An 18,354-nucleotide genomic window follows, 5' to 3' on the forward strand; every position below is an offset into this window, starting at 1 on the left:
AGATGTGTAGAGGATGGGTACAAGATGGGTAGAGGATGGGTACAAGATGGGTAGAGGATGGGTAGAGGATGGGTAGAGGATGGGGACAAGATGGGTAGAGGATGGGGACAAGATGGGTAGAGGATGGGTAGAGGATGGGGACAAGATGGGTAGAGGATGGGGACAAGATGGGTAGAGGATGGGTACAAGATGGGTAGAGGATGGGTACAAGATGGGTAGTGAATGGGTACAAGATGGGTAGAGGATGGGGACAAGATGGGTAGAGGATGGGTACAAGATGGGTAGAGGATGGGTAGAGGATGGGTAGAGGATGGGGACAAGATGGGGACAAGATGGGTAGAGGATGGGTAGAGGATGGGGACAAGATGGGGACAAGATGGGTAGAGGATGGGGACAAGATGGGTAGAGGATGGGGACAAGATGGGTAGAGGATGGGTAGATGATGGGTAGAGGATGGGGACAAGATGGGTAGAGGATGGGTAGAGGATGGGTAGAGGATGGGGACAAGATGGGGACAAGATGGGTAGAGGATGGGGACAAGATGGGTAGAGGATGGGGACAAGATGGGTAGAGGATGGGTAGATGATGGGTAGAGGATGGGGACAAGATGGGTAGAGGATGGGGACAAGATGGGTAGAGGATGGGTACAAGATGGGGACAAGATGGGTAGAGGATGGGGACAAGATGGGTAGAGGATGGGTAGAGGATGGGGACAAGATGGGTAGAGGATGGGTAGAGGATGGGGACAAGATGGGTAGAGGATGGGTAGAGGATGGGTACAGGATGGGGACAAGATGTGTAGAGGATGGGTACAAGATGGGTAGAGGATGGGTACAAGATGGGTAGAGGATGGGTACAAGATGGGTAGAGGATGGGTAGAGGATGGGGACAAGATGGGTAGAGGATGGGGACAAGATGGGTAGAGGATGGGTAGAGGATGGGGACAAGATGGGTAGAGGATGGGGACAAGATGGGTAGAGGATGGGTACAAGATGGGTAGTGAATGGGTACAAGATGGGTAGAGGATGGGGACAAGATGGGTAGAGGATGGGTACAAGATGGGTAGAGGATGGGTAGAGGATGGGGACAAGATGGGTAGAGGATGGGTAGAGGATGGGGACAAGATGGGTAGAGGATGGGGACAAGATGGGTAGAGGATGGGTAGAGGATGGGGACAAGATGGGTAGAGGATGGGTAGAGGATGGGGACAAGATGGGTAGAGGATGGGGACAAGATGGGGACAAGATGGGGACAAGATGGGTAGAGGATGGGTAGAGGATGGGTAGAGGATGGGGACAAGATTTTTTACATTTCTTTATTTAACTAGGCAAGTCAGTTAAGAACAAATTCTTATTTTCAATGACGGCCTAGGAACAGTGGGTTAACTGCCTTGTTCAGGGGCAGAACAACAGATTTGTACCTTGTCAGCTCGGGGATTTGAACTTGCAACCTTTCGGTTACTAGTCCAACGCTCTAACCACTAGGCTACCCTGCCGCCCCAATATGGGTACATTATGGGTAGAAGATGTGTACAGTTTATGTGTGTGACATTCTGGTCTCTCCCTCCACAGCTAGAAGAGGCTCTACTGAAAGCCACCCAGGCGACAGCAGAGCTCAGTCTGCAACAGAAGCTACGAGATGACGCCCTGCTGAGGGTAGAGGAGATGGAGGAGAGTTTACTGGAGAGAGGTCAGGAGCTGCAGTTAGCACAACAGACTGTCAGCCGCCTACAGGGACAGGTAAAATACTGACCAAGGCCTTACAGCTAGGGTTAGGGTTAGAGTGTTAGGGGGTTAGGGTTAGAGGGTTAGGGGGTTATGGGGTTAGAGGGTTAGGGGGTTAGGGTTAGAGTGTTAGGGGGTTAGGGTTAGAGTGTTAGGGGGTTAGGGTTAGAGTGTTAGAGGGTTAGGGGGTTAGGGTTAGAGGGTTAGGGGGTTAGGGGGTTAGAGGGTTAGGGGGTTAGGGTTAGAGTGTTAGGGGGTTAGGGTTAGAGTGTTAGAGGGTTAGGGGGTTAGGGTTAGAGTGTTAGGGGGTTAGGGTTAGGGGGTTAGGGGGTTAGAGGGTTAGGGGGTTAGGGTTAGAGTGTTAGGGGGTTAGGGTTAGAGTGTTAGAGGGTTAGGGGGTTAGGGTTAGAGGGTTAGCGGGTTAGAGTGTTAGGGGGTTAGGGTTAGAGGGTTAGGGGGTTAGAGTGTTAGGGGGTTAGGGTTAGAGGGTTAGGGGTTAGGGGGTTAGAGGGTTAGGGGGTTAGAGGGTTAGGGGGTTAGAGGGTTAGGGTTAGGGTGTTAGAGGTTAGAGGGTTAGGGGGTTAGGGGGTTAGGGGTTAGAGGGTTAGGGGGTTAGAGGGTTAGGGGGTTAGGGGGTTAGAGGGTTAGGGGGTTAGAGGGTTAGGGGGTTAGAGGGTTAGGGGGTTAGAGGGTTAGAGTGTTAGGGGTTAGAGGGTTAGAGGGTTAGGGGGTTAGGGGGTTAGAGGGTTAGGGGGTTAGAGGGTTAGGGGGATAGAGGGTTAGAGGGTTAGAGGGATGGAGGGATGGAGGGATAGAGGGATGGAGGGTTGGAGGGATGGAGGGTTAGAGGGATGAAGGGTTAGATGGATAGAGGGATGGAGGGTTGGAGGGATGGAGGGTTAGAGGGATGGAGGGTTAGAGGGATGGAGGGTTAGAGGGATGGAGGAATGGAGGGTTAGAGGGATGGAGGGTTGGAGGGTTAGAGGGATAGAGGGATGGAGGGTTGGAAGGTTGGAGGGATGGAGGGTTAGAGGGATAGAGGGATGGAGGGATAGAGGGATGGAGGGTTAGAGGGATGGAGGGACGGAGGGTTAGAGGGATGGAGGGTTAGAGGGATGGAGGGTTAGAGGGATGGAGGGTTGGAGGGTTAGAGGGATGGAGGGTTGGAGGGTTAGAGGGTTAGATGGATGGAGGGTTGGAGGGTTAGAGGGTTGGGGGTTAGAGGGTTAGGGTTAGGGTTAGAGGGTTAGGGGGTTAGGGTTAGAGGGTTAGGGTTAGAGGGTTAGAGGGTTAGAGGGTTAGGGGGTTAGAGGGTTAGGGGTTAGGGTTCGGGGGTTAGAGGGTTAGGGGTTAGGGTTAGAGGGTTAGGGTTAGAGGGTTAGGGGGTTAGGGGGTTAGAGGGTTAGAGGGTTAGGGGGTTAGAGGGTTAGGGTTAGAGGGTTAGGGGGTTAGGGTTAGAGGCTTAGGGTTAGAGGGTTAGGGGGTTAGAGGGTTAGAGGGTTAGAGGGTTAGGGGGTTAGAGGGTTAGGGGTTAGGGTTCGGGGGTTAGGGTTAGAGGGTTAGGGGGTTAGGGTTAGAGGCTTAGGGTGGAGGAGCTGGATTCAGAGAGCCCAGCAGACTGTGATCAGCCTCCAGGGACAGGTAGATAAGGACATAGGCCTTACAAGGTCTGACAGCATGCGTTGGCGTAGGCCTTACTATAGTCAAACGCCGATAAACAACTTGTCTTTGAGATTGACTTTTGAAAGGAATTTCTGCTTAGTCGACATCCATGTGTTTACAGCAGTCACCTACTTGACCCAAACTGTAACATGTGTGTCCATTATGTGGTTTTCTGTATGTGTTGTCAGGTGAGCTGGTAGATAACTGTATGTGTTGTCAGGTAAGCTGATAGATAACTGTATGTGTTGTCAGGTAAGCTGATAGATAACTGTATGTGTTGTCAGGTAAGCTGGTAGATAATTGTATGTGTTGTCAGGTAAGCTGGTAGATAACTGTATGTGTTGTCAGGTTAGCTGGTAGATAATTGTATGTGTTGTCAGGTAAGCTGGTAGATAACTGTATGTGTTGTCAGGTTAGCTGGTAGATAATTGTATGTGTTGTCAGGTAAGCTGGTAGATAACTGTATGTGTTGTCAGGTAAGCTGGTAGATAATTGTATGTGTTGTCAGGTTAGCTGGTAGATAATTGTATGTGTTGTCAGGTAAGCTGATAGATAACTGTATGTGTTGTCAGGTTAGCTGGTAGATAACTGTATGTGTTGTCAGGTAAACTGATAGATAACTGTATGTGTTGTCAGGTAAACTGATAGATAACTGTATGTGTTGTCAGGTTAGCTGATAGATAACTGTATGTGTTGTCAGGTTAGCTGATAGATAACTGTATGTGTTGTCAGGTGTCAGGTAAGCTGATAGATAACTGTATGTGTTGTCAGGTAAGCTGATAGATAACTGTATGTGTTGTCAGGTAAACTGATAGATAACTGTATGTGTTGTCAGGTTAGCTGATAGATAACTGTATGTGTTGTCAGGTTAGCTGATAGATAACTGTATGTGTTGTCAGGTAAGCTGGTAGATAATTGTATGTGTTGTCAGGTAAGCTGATAGATAACTGTATGTGTTGTCAGGTTAGCTGGTAGATAACTGTATGTGTTGTCAGGTGTCAGGTAAGCTGATAGATAACTGTATGTGTTGTCAGGTAAGCTGATAGATAACTGTATGTGTTGTCAGGTAAGCTGATAGATAACTGTATGTGTTGTCAGGTAAGCTGATAGATAACTGTATGTGTTGTCAGGTAAGCTGATAGATAACTGTATGTGTTGTCAGGTTAGCTGGTAGATAATTGTATGTGTTGTCAGGTTAGCTGGTAGATAATTGTATGTGTTGTCAGGTTAGCTGGTAGATAATTGTATGTGTTGTCAGGTAAGCTGATAGATAACTGTATGTGTTGTCAGGTGAGCTGGTAGATAACTGTATGTGTTGTCAGGTTAGCTGATAGATAACTGTATGTGTTGTCAGGTTAGCTGGTAGATAATTGTATGTGTTGTCAGGTTAGCTGGTAGATAATTGTATGTGTTGTCAGGTAAACTGATAGATAACTGTATGTGTTGTCAGGTTAGCTGATAGATAACTGTATGTGGTGTCAGGTTAGCTGATAGATAACTGTATGTGTTGTCAGGTAAACTGATAGATAACTGTATGTGTTGTCAGGTAAACTGATAGATAACTGTATGTGTTGTCAGGTAAGCTGATAGATAACTGTATGTGTTGTCAGGTAAGCTGATAGATAACTGTATGTGTTGTCAGGTAAGCTGATAGATAACTGTATGTGTTGTCAGTAAAACTGATAGATAACTGTATGTGGTGTCAGGGGTCAGGTAAGCTGATAGATAACTGTATGTGTTGTCAGGTAAGCTGATAAATAACTGTATGTGTTGTCAGGTAAGCTGATAGATAACTGTATGTGTTGTCAGGTAAGCTGATAGATAACTGTATGTGTTGTCAGGTAAGCTGATAGATAACTGTATGTGTTGTCAGGTAAGCTGATAGATAACTGTATGTGTTGTCAGGTGTCAGGTAAGCTGATAGATAACTGTATGTGTTGTCAGGTAAGCTGATAGATAACTGTATGTGTTGTCAGGTAGGCTGATAGATAACTGTATGTGTTGTCAGGTGTCAGGTAAGCTGATAGATAACTGTATGTGTTGTCAGGTAAGCTGGTAGATAACTGTATGTGTTGTCAGGTGTCAGGTAAGCTGATAGATAACTGTATGTGTTGTCAGGTGTCAGGTAAGCTGATAGATAACTGTATGTGTTGTCAGGTTAGCTGATAGATAACTGTATGTGTTGTCAGGTAAGCTGATAGATAACTGTATGTGGTGTCAGGTTAGCTGATAGATAACTGTATGTGTTGTCAGGTAAGCTGATAGATAACTGTATGTGTTGTCAGGTTAGCTGATAGATAACTGTATGTGTTGTCAGGTAAGCTGATAGATAACTGTATGTGTTGTCAGGTGTCAGGTAAGCTGATAGATAACTGTATGTGTTGTCAGGTTAGCTGATAGATAACTGTATGTGTTGTCAGGTAAGCTGATAGATAACTGTATGTGGTGTCAGGTTAGCTGATAGATAACTGTATGTGTTGTCAGGTTAGCTGATAGATAACTGTATGTGTTGTCAGGTTAGCTGATAGATAACTGTATGTGTTGTCAGGTAAGCTGGTAGATAACTGTATGTGTTGTCAGGTAAGCTGATAGATAACTGTATGTGTTGTCAGGTTAGCTGATAGATAACTGTATGTGTTGTCAGGTGTCAGGTAAGCTGGTAGATAACTGTATGTGTTGTCAGTAAAACTGATAGATAACTGTATGTGTTGTCTGGTTAGCTGATAGATAACTGTATGTGTTGTCAGGTGTCAGGTAAGCTGATAGATAACTGTATGTGTTGTCAGTAAAACTGATAGATAACTGTATGTGTTGTCTGGTTAGCTGATAGATAACTGTATGTGTTGTCAGGTAAACTGATAGATAACTGTATGTGTTGTCAGGTAAGCTGGTAGATAACTGTATGTGTTGTCAGTAAAACTGATAGATAACTGTATGTGTTGTCAGGTGTCAGGTAAGCTGGTAGATAACTGTATGTGTTGTCAGGTTAGCTGATAGATAACTGTATGTGTTGTCAGGTTAGCTGATAGATAACTGTATGTGTTGTCAGGTAAGCTGATAGATAACTGTATGTGTTGTCAGGTAAGCCGATAGATAACTGTATGTGTTGTCAGGTAAGCTGATAGATAACTGTATGTGTTGTCAGGTTAGCTGATAGATAACTGTATGTGTTGTCAGGTAAGCCGATAGATAACTGTATGTGTTGTCAGGTTAGCTGATAGATAACTGTATGTGTTGTCAGGTTAGCTGATAGATAACTGTATGTGTTGTCAGGTGTCAGGTAAGCTGATAGATAACTGTATGTGTTGTCAGGTAAGCTGATAGATAATTGTATGTGTTGTCAGGTAAGCTGATAGATAACTGTATGTGTTGTCAGGTAAGCTGATAGATAACTGTATGTGTTGTCAGGTAAACTGATAGATAACTGTATGTGTTGTCAGGTAAGCTGATAGATAACTGTATGTGTTGTCAGGTAAACTGATAGATAACTGTATGTGTTGTCAGGTAAACTGATAGATAACTGTATGTGTTGTCAGGTAAGCTGATAGATAACTGTATGTGTTGTCAGGTAAGCTGGTAGATAACTGTATGTGTTGTCAGGTAAGCTGGTAGATAACTGTATGTGTTGTCAGGTAAGCTGATAGATAACTGTATGTGTTGCCAGGTGTCTGATAGATAACTGTATGTGTTGTCGGGTAAACTGATAGATAACTGTATGTGTTGTCAGGTAAACTGATAGATAACTGTATGTGTTGTCAGGTTAGCTGATAGAATACTGTATGTGTTGTCAGGTTAGCTGATAGATAACTGTATGTGTTGTCAGGTTAGCTGGTAGATAACTGTATGTGTTGTCAGGTAAACTGATAGATAACTGTATGTGTTGTCAGGTGTCAGATAAGCTGATAGATAAGGAGCGTTCCCTGGAGGAGGAGATCCAGCTGAGAGAGAGAGTTCAGCTGCAGTGGAAGCAGGCAGAGAGGAGCGTAGAGGACCTGACCATGGAGCTACAGACGGCTGCACAGACCAAGGAAGACCTGGTCAAGCAACTCAAACAGGCTCAGGTTGGTACCCTGTTGCCCTGTTTACACCTGGTTCTAACATGTGTCCTTTGTCCTGATCTTTGATTGTGCCCACATTTGTAGACAGGTGTATACGATTACAATTTGCATTGTGATCTGACCACAGCACAGCAAAGACAGGCCCTAGTTTAGATACCATCTAGACAACATACCATCCCAGTACAACCATAAGACTACAGTTCACACTAAACATAAATACACAGGCAAGTCAGTTGAGCTCATGTCATTCTGGGTTAATAAAGTATTACTTATGCAAATCCCTTAATTCAATATATGTGTTCCTAATCTTAATCTAATCTTCACTGTTTAATCTCTTTAGAAGATGCTTTTTAGAAGTGCGGAGAGTGAGAGAGTAGACTATATGAAGATATACTGTAGATATAGAGACAGTAGACTGTATGAAGATATACTGCAGATATAGAGACACTAGACTGTATGGACCGTGGCAGAGATACAGTAGATATAGAGACCGTAGACTGTATGAACTGTGAGCGGTATGCTGTAGACTTAGAGACAGTAGATTGTATGAACTGTGAGAGATATACTGTAGATATAGAGACAATAGACTGTATGGACCGTGGCAGAGATACTGTAGATATAGATACAATAGAATGTATGGACCGTGGCGGACCGTGGTTGGAGATACTGTAGATATAGAGACAATAGACTGTATGAACTGTGGGAGAGATACTGTAGATATAGAGACAATATATTGTATGAACTGTGGGAGAGATACTGTAGATATAGAGACAGTAGACTGTATGAACTGTGGGAGAGATACTGTAGATATAGAGAAAGTAGACTGTATGAACTGTGGGAGAGATACTGTAGATATAGAGAAAGTAGACTGTATGAACTGTGGGAGAGATACTGTAGATATAGAGACAATAGACTGTATGAACTGTGGTAGAGATACCGTAGATATAGAGACAATAGATTGTATGAACTGTGGGAGAGATACTGTAGATATAGAGACAGTAGACTGTATGAACTGTGGAGAAATACTGTAGATATAGAGACAGTAGAATGTATGAACTGTGAGAGATACTGCAGATATAGAGACAGTAGACTGTATGAACTGTGGGAGAGATATTGTAGATATAGAGACAGTAGACTGTATGAACTGTGGGAGAGATACTGTAGATATAGAGACAGTAGACTGTATGAACTGTGAGAGATATACTGCAGATATAGAGACAGTAGACTGTATGAACTGTGGGAGAGATACTGTAGATATAGAGACAGTAGACTGTATGAACTGTGGGAGAGATACTGTAGATATAGAGACAATAGACTGTATGGACCGTGGTTGGAGATACTGTAGATATAGAGACAATAGACTGTATGAACTGTGGGAGAGATACTGTAGATATAGAGACAATATATTGTATGAACTGTGGGAGAGATACTGTAGATATAGAGACAGTAGACTGTATGAACTGTGGGAGAGATACTGTAGATATAGAGAAAGTAGACTGTATGAACTGTGGGAGAGATACTGTAGATATAGAGAAAGTAGACTGTATGAACTGTGGGAGAGATACTGTAGATATAGAGACAATAGACTGTATGAACTGTGGTAGAGATACCGTAGATATAGAGACAATAGATTGTATGAACTGTGGGAGAGATACTGTAGATATAGAGACAGTAGACTGTATGAACTGTGGAGAAATACTGTAGATATAGAGACAGTAGAATGTATGAACTGTGAGAGATACTGCAGATATAGAGACAGTAGACTGTATGAACTGTGGGAGAGATATTGTAGATATAGAGACAGTAGACTGTATGAACTGTGGGAGAGATACTGTAGATATAGAGACAGTAGACTGTATGAACTGTGAGAGATATACTGCAGATATAGAGACAGTAGACTGTATGAACTGTGGGAGAGATACTGTAGATATAGAGACAGTAGACTGTATGAACTGTGGGAGAGATACTGTAGATATAGAGACAATAGACTGTATGGACCGTGGCGGAGATATTGTAGATATAGAGACCGTAGACTGTATGAACTGTGGGAGATATACTGCAGATATAGAGACAGTAGACTGTATGAACTGTGGGAGATATACTGCAGATATAGAGACAGTAGACTGTATGAACTGTGGGAGAGATACTGTAGATATAGAGACAATAGACTGTATGGACCGTGGCGGAGATATTGTAGATATAGAGACCGTAGACTGTATGAACTGTGGGAGATATACTGCAGATATAGACAGTAGACTGTATGAACTGTGAGAGATATACTGTAGATATAGAGACAATAGACTGTATGAACTGTGGGAGAGATACTGTAGATATAGAGACAGTAGAGAAAAAGGCTACAGATAAATGTACTCACATGTACAAACTTCTGTGTCAACTTTCTCTTTGGAGTCAATGCAGGGTTGTAAAAGCACTTTATGAATGATTGGTCGATTGGTTGATTTATTGATTGGTTGATTGGTTCATTGATTGATTGGTTGATTGATTGGTTCATTGATTGATTGATTGGTTGATGCGTTTCTCCAGGAGAAACTGTTAGATCTTGAGAGCGACCTGGAGGAGATGCAGGACAGTGAACAGAGATGGGCCAGCAAGAACAAGAGAGCCATCGAACAGGTCTGTCCGTCTGTCTGTCTACACCTGGGCCTCTCACCCCTGACCACAACACTCCTTACTGTCGTAATCTTTTCGCTTTCAATACGCCACAAATCACTTTCACACGAGCATCTACTTGCTCCTATTACCCTCATCTACTTACTTCCTTGAATGATCCCTGGCCAGAACTAATTAAATCCTGAAGTCCATCTACAGAGAAAGACAAGGTTGTTTAAAAGTCTGTTGTAGTATGTACCTTAAAAAAAGGTCTCCTTTAAACGATGTCTCCTTGGGGTTGGGAAGATTCCAAGGCCCTCGATTTTGAGGGGTGGATTTACTGTATGTGATTGTAAACCCCCCCCCCAAAAAAACAAAACATTCTTAAAAGGCCTGTTTGGGATGTTTGTTGTGTTCTCCACAGACAGATCAGCTCCAGCTGAAGCTGATCCAGCAGAAAGATGTGAATGAGCAGCTGGACAGTGAGAAGAGCATCCTGGAGAGACAGGTACTGTTTTTTCACTGGGAACAGTTTTGACCTACAGGGGTTTTCATGTCATTCTGTGATGTATCTATGTGATATCGCGTCAACACCCGTTCTTTCAACGTTGTCCTTTCATCATGAACATACAATGCTATACAATGCTATACAATGCTACAATGCTACAATGTTGCAATGCTACAATGTTACAATGCTATACAATGCTACAATGCTACAATGTTACAATGCTATACAATGCTACAATGCTACAATGTTGCAATGCTACAATGTTACAATGCTATACAATGCTACAATGCTACAATGCTACAATGTTGCAATGCTTCAATGTTACAATGCTATACAATGCTACAATGCTACAATGTTGCAATGCTACAATGCTACAATGCTATACAATGCTACAATGCTACAATGTTGCAATGCTACAATGTTACAATGCTACAATGCTACAATGTTACAATGCTACAATGCTACAATGCTACAATGTTGCAATACTACAATGTTACAATGCTACAATGTTACAATGCTACAATGCTACAATGTTGCAATGCTACAATGCTATACAATGTTACAATGCTACACAATGCTACAATGCTATAAAAAAAAAAACATTATAACTGTGTAATCTGTGTATACATTTAAAGGTGTAGTGTGTATGGGTGTAACTGTTGCATCTGTGATGAATGATGGAGCAGTGGCAGCATGCTTTGTGTCTTGTGGAAGCCACGAGTCAAAGTGAAAACCTCGATGCTCTGTATATATCCAGCTGCGTGACCTGCGCGTGGAGGTGGAGAACCTCCAACACACCAGAGTTCATGAGGATGTCATCACTAAGACGGAGAGCCGGGCCAAGGAGCTGGAGAACGCTCTGAGGGTGGAGGAGAGGAACAAGGTGATGATGAACAACACCATCAGTAAACTGGAGAGGAAGAACAACGAACTGTCTGATCAGCTGGAGGAGGAACATAAGATGGCCAAGGAGCAGAAGGACCTGGTAGGGCACATGCACTAACACCACCACTCCACTTGGGGGCAGTAAAGAGACTTGTGGAATGGTTCACTCCACTTGGGGGTAGTAAAGAGACTTGTGAAATGGTTCACTCCACTTGGGAGTAGTAAAGAGACTCGTGGAATGGTTCATTCCACTTGGGGGTAGTAAAGAGACTTGTGGAATGGTTCATTCCACTTGGGGGTAGTAAAGAGACTTGTGGAATGGTTACCATTGTGTGTGGGAGTGTATTGTGATTGACCACATTGGGAACACTTTACTTAAAGCCTTCAGGTATAATGCAGTATTATGCAATTATAATGCATGAGAAGACTTGTCGTATACTATATAATTATCATCTTATAATGATCCTGACCTATGACCCCCTCATCAGATGTCCCAGAGGATGCGTTCCCTGAAGCGTCAGCTGAACGAAGCGGAGGAGGAGTCCAGTCGTAGAGACGCTCAGTACCGTCACACCCAGAGAGAACTGACAGAGGAGAGAGAGACCTCCAACAGACTACAGAAACAGCTCCTGGACCAGCACCTCCAACTCAAGTACCTGGTTTAGAAATAAAGGTTCAATGAATGACAGAGAGGGAGACAGGGAGGCAGAGAGACAGAGAGATGAGGAGGCAGAGAGAGAGAGAGACAGAGAGACAGAGAGAGAGAGGCAGAGAGAGAGAGAGACAGAGAGAGAGAGAGAAGCAGAGAGAGAGAGAGAGAGAGGCAGAGAGAGAGAGAGAGAGAGACAGAGAGAGAGAGAGAAGCAGAGAGACAGAGAGAGAGACAGAGAGAGAGAGAGAGGCAGAAACAGAGAAGCAGAGAGCGACAGAGAGAGAGAGGCAGAAACAGAGAAGCAGAGAGAGGCAGAGAGAGAGAGGTCTGAAAGGATTGCTTTGTGTAATCAATATAGGGAACTTTCTACTTAATAGAGAATGGGGGGGGGGGATACCTAGTCAGCTGTCCAGCTCAATGTATTCAACTGAAATGTGTCTTCCACATTTAAGCCAACCCCTCTAAATCAGAGAGGTGCCACCAACTAGCCTATCAGAAGGCAAGCCGGAGCATAATTCTACACACATCCTTTCAGAACTACAGGTCTGTTTACGGATCAAATCAGGATGAATAAATCGAGAGAGAGACAGAGACAGCCAGTGAGCGAGAGTGTGAGCGAGCGCAAGAGAGAGAGAGAGAGAGCACAAGAGAGAGAGAGAGAGCGCAAGAGAGACAGAGAGAGCGCAAGAGAGAGAGAGAGAGCGCAAGAAAGAGAGAAGCACAAGAGAAAGAGAGCGCAAGAAAGAGAGAACGAGCACAAGAGAGAGAGAGAACGAGCACAAGAGAGAGAGAGAGAGAGAGAGAGCAAGCACGAGAGAGAGAGCAAGCGCAAGAGAGAGAGAGAGAGAGAGCACAAGAGAGGGCAAGCGCAAGAGAGAGAGTGCAAAAGAGAGTGATATACCATTGAGTGATATACTGTTAGAAGTGCGGGACACAAAGTAACCCTCTCCTTTGCCTTGTAGACGTAAGGAGTCCACCATGGCGATGAGACAGACTCTGGAAGATCTACGTCTGGACCTTAGTGTGGATGAGGAGGACCAGACCCCTCCAGTACCCACGGCCTCCAAGGCCTGAGACACCCTTCCTGGGACAGTATTACAGCATAGCACCAGCCATACTATCCTTACTCATAACGCCTTTGTCCTAGCTTCAATCCGGCCTGCAGAAGTTCCATGTCATTGCGCGATTGACATTTATAGCTCATTTCCCATTGATCCGGCATATGCAGCCTTCGACGTGAATGTGGGTCTCAGCGAATGGTGGGAGCGTTGCCTTTAAAACCTTGCATAAATGGGACAAAATGAGATGGGATTGAATCTAGGCCATTATTGATAAAGGTACCATTCATACCACCAATACAGGACGTACAGGGAACATACAGCCAGCATCCTGTCAGCCAATCAAATCAGCACCCGCGTGTTTGATTTTCAGGTTCAGCCAATCAAATCAGGTTAAAAAAATTACTGTCGCATCTGATAAAACATTTTTTAATTTTTTTTATTAAATAACAATAAATAAAAAATCTGCAGGTAATTGAAAATGTAAACCAGTGTGTCTTTACTTATTGTGTTTCCCAAACTCGGTCCTCTGGACCCCAAATGGGGTGCACATTTCGGTTTTTACACTACACAGTTGGTTCAAATGATCGGAGCTTTAATCAGCTGTGTATTCGAACCCCCTTTGGGGTCCCGAGGTAAGAGTTTGTGAAACCCTGCCATAAGGGAGTTTATTTGGTAAACTCCTGGACAAGATTTTTTTTAAATGTAAGTAAGTTAAAATCCTATGGGCTTGTATCTTTTCTGATTCATTACTAGTGCCTTTTAACAGAGATAATCAATTGGAAAATAAAAAAACATTTTATTAAATCAATTGTGTCAAATATGACTAACAATAAAAATAGACATAGGATTTGGGGATTATGTAATGTTGGGGATTTGGGCAATATTGTCTGCAAATTACCAAAGCAAATCTGTTGCAAAATGTAGTTGAATAGTTTGTTAGAAGCATTATACATTCATTTCCACTTATCTTATATCTACATGGTATTGGGTATTACTGCATTGTAGACTTTGGGGACAAGGGAGCTGTATTTTATTAATATATATAAATGGAAATGCTTTATTTTCACTCCCATTGAGCAGAATGTGGAAGTGTCTTCCTTTTACGATGCTTGAAGGACAGACAGCCTGAATGAGCGAAGCTGGTGGGACCATTTAACAGTATACTGCACTGTTTACAACACTTGTTACTTCAACCCTGAGCGAAACATGGGTGAGCAGAACCTGGGTGAGCAGAACCTGGGTGAGCAGAACCTGGGCGAGCAGAACCTGGGCGAGCAGAACCTGGGTGAACAGACCCTCGGTGAACAGAACCTGGGTGAACAGAACCTGGGTGAACAGAACCTGGGTGAGCAGACCCTGGGAGTGAGTGAGGACCCAAGACAAACGTTTCACAGAAGAGGAAAGAGACCATGTTATTCTCGCGTTGGAGAATCTAAAAGGGAATCTATTCTGTCTGCATTGTGGGAAGCTGTTGGATATGCATCTTACCTGATGGATCTGAATGACTTGTTGTCCTGCTGTTTACATGATAGAACATGGAGACCGGCGACTGTGTACTCTACTGGCATAAACCTACGTTAATCAGGCATTAGACAGGACAGGACAGGTGGAATCACTAACAGTCACTGTGTACTCAGGCTCCTCCCTCACTGAGGTGGAATCACTAACAGTCACTGTGTACTCAGGCTCCTCCCTCACTGAGGTGGAATCACTAACAGTCACTGTGTACTCAGGCTCCTCCCTCACTGAGGTGGAATCACTAACAGTCACTGTGTACTCAGGCTCCTCCCTCACTGAGGTGGAATCACTAACAGTCACTGTGTACTCAGGCTCCTCCCTCACTGAGCAGGTAGGGGTGAGGATCTCGTGTGTATTGTGATGGGATTTGATATTGTGATAATAAGATGTTTTCTGGGTGTTTTTCTGGTTGTATAGAGCTCCACTCTATGGGTCGCTGTCAAGGGAAACGTACAGTATTTTGGTTGGCAAAAAGTTTCTTTTCTCCTTTCTTCTTCGCTGGCAAAACCAAATAAAAGGGGACGCAGTGTTATTGAGACCCTGTTTCTTTCTATAATCTACTAGAGGCCTATATATTAAAACCATAGAGAGCAATAGTAATGGTGTATTTTTGAGGGCGCTAAAGGAGGCTAACTCCACCTTGGCTCGTTTGACAAATTAACGTTTTTTTTTGTTGTTGTAGGGTTTGGGGTATTAAATGGTAAAAATAAGGCATGTGGTGAACACAGTTAGGCGATTTTATATGTTTTGTGCTAGGAGATAATCTTCGTCAGCTAACATCACTTTTTGTTTGTGAATTTTGAAGCATTTATGTACTCAAAACAAGTGAAAAGCTACTGAGGTGCTAACATGTAAAAAAAAAAAAAAGGTTGCCTTTGACGTCGCCAACGAAGCGAGCGCTCCTAACACATGGCCGTGGTAGTTCTCGAAGCTCGAGAACTCCTAACACATGGCCGTGGTAGTTCTCGAAGCTCGAGAACTCCTAACACATGGCCGTGGTAGTTCTCGAAGCTCGAGAACTCCTAACACTTGGCCGTGGTAGTTCTCGAAGCTCGAGAACTCCTAACACTTGGCCGTTGTAGTTCTCGAAGCTCGAGAACTCCTAACACTTGGCCGTTGTAGTTCTCGAAGCTCGAGAACTCCTAACACTTGGCCGTTTTAGTTCTCGAAGCTCGAGAACTCCTAACACATGGCCGTTGTAGTTCTCGAAGCTCGAGAACTCCTAACACTTGGCCGTTGTAGTTCTCGAAGCTCGAGAACTCCTAACACTTGGCCGTTGTAGTTCTCGAAGTTCTCGAGAACTCCTAACACTTGGCCGTTGTAGTTCTCGAAGCTCGAGAACTCCTAACACTTGGCCGTGGTAGTTCTCGAAGCTCGAGAACTCCTAACACTTGGCCGTTGTAGTTCTCGAAGCTCAAGAACTCCTAACACTTGGCCGTTGTAGTTCTCGAAGCTCGAGAACTCCTAACACATGGCCGTTGTAGTTCTCGAAGCTCGAGAACTCCTAACACTTGGCCGTTGTAGTTCTCGAAGCTCGAGAACTCCTAACACTTGGCCGTTGTAGTTCTCGAAGCTCGAGAACTCCTAACACATGGCCGTTGTAGTTCTCGAAGCTCGAGAACTCCTAACACTTGGCCGTTGTAGTTCTCGAAGCTCGAGAACTCCTAACACTTGGCCGTTGTAGTTCTCGAAGCTCGAGAACTCCTAACACTTGGCCGTTGTAGTTCTCGAAGCTCGAGAACTCCTAACACTTGGCCGTTGTAGTTCTCGAAGCTCGAGAACTCCTAACACTTGGCCGTTGTAGTTCTCGAAGCTCGAGAACTCCTAACACTTGGCCGTTGTAGTTCTCGAAGCTCGAGAACTCCTAACACTTGGCCGTGGTAGTTCTCGAAGCTCGAGAACTCCTAACACTTGGCCGTTGTAGTTCTCGAAGCTCAAGAACTCCTAACACTTGGCCGTTGTAGTTCTCGAAGCTCGAGAACTCCTAACACTTGGCCGTTGTAGTTCTCGAGAACTCCTAACACTTGGCCGTTGTAGTTCTCGAGAACTCCTAACACATGGCCGTTGTAGTTCTCGAAGCTCGAGAACTCCTAACACTTGGCCGTTGTAGTTCTCGAAGCTCGAGAACTCCTAACACTTGGCCGTTGTAGTTCTCGAAGCTCGAGAACTCCTAACACTTGGCCGTTGTAGTTCTCGAAGCTCGAGAACTCCTAACACTTGGCCGTGGTAGTTCTCGAAGCTCGAGAACTCCTAACACTTGGCCGTTGTAGTTCTCGAAGCTCGAGAACTCCTAACACATGGCCGTTGTAGTTCTCGAAGCTCGAGAACTCCTAACACTTGGCCGTTGTAGTTCTCGAAGCTCGAGAACTCCTAACACATGGCCGTTGTAGTTCTCGAAGCTCGAGAACTCCTAACACTTGGCCGTTGTAGTTCTCGAAGCTCGAGAACTCCTAACACTTGGCCGTGGTAGTTCTCGAAGCTCGAGAACTCCTAACACTTGGCCGTTGTAGTTCTCGAAGCTCGAGAACTCCTAACACTTGGCCGTTGTAGTTCTCGAAGCTCGAGAACTCCTAACACTTGGCCGTTGTAGTTCTCGAAGCTCGAGAACTCCTAACACTTGGCAGTTGTAGTTCCATTTCTGACAGCTAGCGACTCTTTAGCAACGGACTCCTTTTGATTCATAAAGGTCATGTTAACTGACTGATTCTGGTGTTAACCTCAAACCTTATTTCCCCGTTTATTTCACCCATAGGAATGTCTGCATGATCCAGATGTAGAAACTAACAACTCATTACGTTATTTTGTGTTATGGCTTCGAGCTAGCCAGTTCTATAAGTGATATTATTTTCACGTAACTGCAGACGTCTAAAGGTGCTGGGATTTATTCTCCTTTTCTGATGTTTTTATCTGCCTACAATTATCAATGTTAATATTAAATACTTTTTGTTTTAATGTTTCTGTGTTCCTTTCTTTGATATATTTTCAGTCCATCAAATATATAATATATTTTTTACACTTTGTTATGTGACAGAGGTCTGCGATAATCCAAAATTAGTGTACCTCATATCATAGGTGTATGTTTTGGTTATAATTGAGGATTTGACCAGCTTATTTTAACGTTGACGACACTGAGCTAATGGCAGTGTGTGATTGTTCAAATCTCTGACATGAATAACGACTTCCTGTCAGTTTATTTACATGTTCCAATTGGTCGTAAAAGCAGACAGACGTTGGATTAGATTCTGCATCTGCTTTGTGTTTGATGTTCAGTTACACATTGTAAGGGAGTGTGTGTGTGTGTGTGTGCGTGCGTGCGTGCGTGTGTGTGTGTGTGTTTGTGGTGACATATTGTGTGTGTGTGGTGACATATTGCAGGGTGAACCTCCCTGACAAAGAGGAAGATTTAATTGAACACAGTCCAGATGGGAGCTGTCATAGAGAGGAGTACAGTAGGGCACAACACAACACACACACACACACAACACACACACATACACACACACACACACACGGATGAGGGCACAACACACACACACACGGATGCGGGCACAACACACACACACACGGATGCGGGCACAACACACACACACACACGGATGCGGGCACAACACACACACACAGAAGCTGTCATGAATAGAAGAAGTACAGTAATATGGAACACAGACACACACATTAA

The 18,354-nt window shown here is 44.1% G+C and overlaps 1 protein-coding gene across 2 annotated transcripts in view; it reads left to right on the forward strand.

Moving 5' to 3' along the window:
* LOC135518423 (cingulin-like protein 1) overlaps positions 1–15,216 on the forward strand; it is a 115,317-nt gene extending 100,101 nt beyond the window's left edge. For both annotated transcript variants that reach the window (XM_064943595.1, XM_064943596.1), the window contains 7 exons: positions 1,572–1,739; positions 7,274–7,447; positions 9,989–10,078; positions 10,479–10,562; positions 11,320–11,547; positions 11,936–12,099; positions 13,062–15,216. In XM_064943595.1, the coding sequence (XP_064799667.1) occupies positions 1,572–1,739; positions 7,274–7,447; positions 9,989–10,078; positions 10,479–10,562; positions 11,320–11,547; positions 11,936–12,099; positions 13,062–13,173 (1,020 nt within the window). In that variant the 3' untranslated portion in view covers positions 13,174–15,216. The remainder of the gene's footprint in view (positions 1–1,571; positions 1,740–7,273; positions 7,448–9,988; positions 10,079–10,478; positions 10,563–11,319; positions 11,548–11,935; positions 12,100–13,061) is intronic.
* The last annotated feature ends 3,138 nt before the right edge of the window (positions 15,217–18,354 follow it).

The sequence above is a fragment of the Oncorhynchus masou genome, chromosome 28 (genome assembly GCF_036934945.1).
Source record: "Oncorhynchus masou masou isolate Uvic2021 chromosome 28, UVic_Omas_1.1, whole genome shotgun sequence".
Lineage (NCBI taxonomy): Eukaryota > Metazoa > Chordata > Actinopteri > Salmoniformes > Salmonidae > Oncorhynchus > Oncorhynchus masou.